Source organism: Homarus americanus, unplaced genomic scaffold (assembly GCF_018991925.1).
Source record: "Homarus americanus isolate GMGI-L3 unplaced genomic scaffold, GMGI_Hamer_2.0 scaffold44060, whole genome shotgun sequence".
Taxonomy (NCBI): domain Eukaryota; kingdom Metazoa; phylum Arthropoda; class Malacostraca; order Decapoda; family Nephropidae; genus Homarus; species Homarus americanus.
In genome coordinates, this window is record NW_024756871.1 from 2,780,730 (window position 1) to 2,784,687 (window position 3,958).

Consider the following 3,958-nt stretch of genomic DNA (forward strand, 5'->3'; position numbering starts at 1 on the left):
CAGTCGTCCAATCAACCTTGCATACGTCTAATCAGCCTCCAGTCGTCTAATCAGCCCCAGTCGTCTAATCAGACCCCAACAGTCGTCTAATCAACCCCACAGTCGTCCAATCAACCTTGCCGTCAATCAGCCCCAGTCGTTCAATCAGCCCCAGTTGTCTAATCAGCCCTCAGTCGTCTAATCAGCCCCCAGTCGTCTAATCAGCCCCACAGTCGCCATAAGAAGTAAAAACACATGAGAGGAGCAGTAAGAGGCTTTAGTCCTTATAAGTAAGAGGAGGAAGAGGAGGGAGGAAGTGGGGAGGAAGGAAAGGAGGGAGGGAGGGAGGGAGGGAGAGAGGGGGGAGGGAGGCAAGGTCGTCGTCTCCTCCGCATACAGGAAGGATAAGGAGGGAGAGAAGGGAGGAAAGGAAGGAGGGACCGAAAGGGGGAGGGAGAGAGGGGAAGGAAGGAAAGGGAGAGAAGTGACGAAGAGAGGGAGGGAAGGTAGAGAGTGAGGGAAGGAAGGAGGGAAAGAGAAGTGAGGGAGGGAGAGAGGGAGGGAAGGGAGAGATGGGAAAAGGAAGGGACGGTCATGGCCACATACAGGGAGGAAGTGTTGGGGAAGGAGAAGATGTAAAGTCACATTGATGTTGTTCTTATCACCACGACTGACCAGGGACTCGGGAGGAAGGATGTTGACAGGTTGTATCCTTCCACCCATCCTTCCTTGCTATCATCCTTCTTTCCCTCTGTCCATCCATCCTTCCTTCCGTCCACACATCTTTATTATTTTCTCTCAGTCAGGATAGGCACACATAGAGCTTTCTGAGACAGCTAAAAGGAAGGTGTAACTTTATTAAGAAAATGTCAGTAATGGAGAGTGTTGTAGGAGGCGGCGTGAGTCACATCCTCCCTGGTCGAGGGCCCAGACGATACTGAGCTGGTCTCATGGGTCCTGCCACACGCCACGCGCGGATCCGCCTACCTGGCATCTCAAGTAAAACCTTTATTATCACACACGCTTCTTGCACACCTGTGACGCAAACTACCCTACCCTGCCTCATACTTGGCTTCAACACCTACAATTTACACCTGATGTTGAAGAATAAACACAGCTGTTGGTCAGAGTATTCGGATAACGCGAAAATTTCAACTTGCGAATAGTGACGTCATAGTCTGGGGCACGTGTGGTAGGGTTGGTCGGGGCAACAGGTGAACTGGTCATCAGTGGTATCCCTGCACCCAGCCCGGCAGGTCCAACACCACCTCCCGCCACACCGAGGTCTCAACCCCTAGTGTCCTACCTGAGGATACCTGTTACAGGCTCCTGCTGCCACCTGTCCTTCCGCGCATCTGACGACCTGTAACTCTACTGATGTGAGCGTCTGCCTTCCTGACCCCACCACCGCTGCCGTCCTCCCTGGGCAGACGAGCAATATTCCAAATTTGGGAACATATTTTCCGTGTGAGAGGAGGAAGTGGGGGGAGCCGGGAGTGCCTCAACGTCCGGGACTCTTCACAGGTGTCACCTTCCGTCCGCACTTGACTGATCCTCCAGTGTGTGACAACTGAACTGAGAATTTCTCCAGTCAAGTTATTACTTAACCCAACAACTGTCAACTCTAATATCTTACCGACTGTAAAGGGCGCTTCTCTGAAGAGACACAAAGCGTCCTTCAGTACTCCGGATATTTTATAAAGTTAAGTGATTCGAACTTAATAAGGAAGTGATCGAAGCAGTACCTCTGGCAGGATGATGGTGAAGGGTGACCACTGTTCCTCCAGCAGCGCAGCCTCGGAGGAGAAGTATGGTCTGCGTCCCAGAACTATCATCAAGAGGCTACAGCAAGAAAGAGTTCGTCAGGAGGTTCCCAAGAGGGCGGCGAGGCCCAAGTCGAGGCCGGCGCCGCTGTCCAAGTATCGGAGGAAGACTGCCAATGCCCGAGAACGTCACCGAATGAAGGAAATAAACAACGCGTTCGAATCTCTTCGTAAAGTTCTTCCTGACGTCATGGAAGTTGAGGCAGCTTCGTCTTCCCTGACCAAGATCACGACCCTCCGCCTCGCTGTCAACTACATCAGGACCCTGTCTCACCTGCTGGAGGGCGGCGGTGTCTCCTCTTTAGAGAACTCCCTCTTAGAGAACTCCCTGCAGCAGTCCCTGCAATGTTCTTTAGAGAACTCCCTGCAGCAGTCCCTGCAATGTTCTTTAGAGAACTCCCTGCAGCAGTCCCTGCAATGTTCTTTAGAGAACTCTCTGCAGCAGTCCCTGCAATGTTCTTTAGAGAACTCCCTGCAGTGTTCTTTAGAGAACTCTTTACAGTATTCTCTAGAGAACTCCCTACAGCGTTCCTTCTGCAGGACGACACCTCCACCAGACAACACCGTCACCGCCTTCCACTACCAGTATTCGACGCCGCCCCTGAGCCAGCATTTCCTCCCTGAGGCGCCTCTTTTTTCGAGTTATTACTCCACCTCCAGTCACAACTCAGCCACCAGCTCGCCCTCCACAATACGAGGATCACTCAGCAGTGCCAGCGACCTCGAGGACCTCCTCTCCGACGACTCGGGTCTGTTGGAGGACAACCTCGATGTCTTCCATGACATCCCCACCTTGAGTGTTGCTGATCCCCTCGACGTCCTCCTGGGAGCTGAGAGGGACGCCCTCGTCTTCACCACCGAGCTGTGTAACTAACCTCGGCCATAGTGTGTGTGTGTGTGTGTGTGTGTGCGTAGGTCGTTACCGCAGCAAGAGGCTCTTCCCTCACCAGCTCAGGTGTGTTATTACACCTCAGAAATTATTGTAAGGTGTGGACAGTGCTCACCTTTCTCCTAATTACATGTACTTAGTGATGAGGTAAATGTAATTACCGAGTACTTAGGCATATGTTACCTGTACTAAAATACAGGTGCGCGCTTGTCCAGCGGACGTGTGTGTGTATGTGTGTGTGTGTGTGTGTGTGTGTGTGTATGTGTGTGTGTATGTGTGTGTGTGTCTGTGTGTGTGTCTGTGTGTATGTGTGTGTGTCTGTGTGTATGTGTGTGTGTGTGTAACTAGTCAGGCAGTTCTGTTCCCTCCCGCCCGGTGAGGAGGACAACAGGGAAGGACTCAACCACTTACAGTGTTGAACAAGACATTACTAACATCACAACGGTAATACAGTGTGTCTCAGAACCACCACGCTACAGTGTGTCTCAGAGCCACCACGCTACAGTGTGTCACAGAACCACCACGCTACAGTGTGTCTCAGAGCCACCACGCTACAGTGTGTCACAGAACCACCACGCTACAGTGTGTCACAGAACCACCACGCTACAGTGTGTCTCAGAACCACCACGTTACAGTGTGTCACAGAACCACATGTGCAATTCTAGTCTAATGTGCCATATTTTGTGTCACCCGGTATTAATGGTCACGTGATCTAGCCGCGTTTGTTGTTGTTGTTGTTGTTGTTGTCATAATACATCACATGTGTGACTTTTCAAAATATGTAATATGACAAAAAAAGTAATTTCTTTCTCACTAATAATGTATCAATATGTTACAGGAGATAATTATGTAAGATGAATTAATTACATAATACATGATATGACAACATCCATATTGTGTGTGTGTGTGTGTGTTGTCATATAAGAAACGTTTGTCTTCTATATATTTAATCATCCATAGTCTGTCATATTATAAAAAACTGACTCATTTATCTTATGATTTCTGTTTGGCAACATTTTTTCTGTCATCTGATGGGTAAAATGTCCCTCTATGATCTCCCAGTCAGTGTTACCATATGTTATAAATCTCAGCTTGTCTTAGTGTGAATTTTATCAACGTTTGTCAAGCTGTGTGTCATGATGATATGACCTGGCAACGCTTATTATAGTATGTGACCTGGGGCCCATTGGGACCCTTCAGGACTGGGGCCCATTAGAACCTGGACCCATTCGAACTGGGGTCTATTAGAACTGGGACCTATTAGAAC

General features: G+C 49.5%; 1 protein-coding gene across 1 annotated transcript; it reads left to right on the forward strand.

Moving 5' to 3' along the window:
- The first annotated feature begins 1,222 nt into the window (after nucleotides 1-1,222).
- LOC121856982 (helix-loop-helix protein delilah-like) lies at nucleotides 1,223-3,602 on the forward strand. The gene has a single exon (XM_042352775.1). The coding sequence runs from the start codon at nucleotides 1,735-1,737 to the stop codon at nucleotides 2,674-2,676; it is 942 nt and encodes a 313-aa protein (XP_042208709.1). The 5' UTR covers nucleotides 1,223-1,734; the 3' UTR covers nucleotides 2,677-3,602.
- Nucleotides 3,603-3,958: the final 356 nt, after the last annotated feature.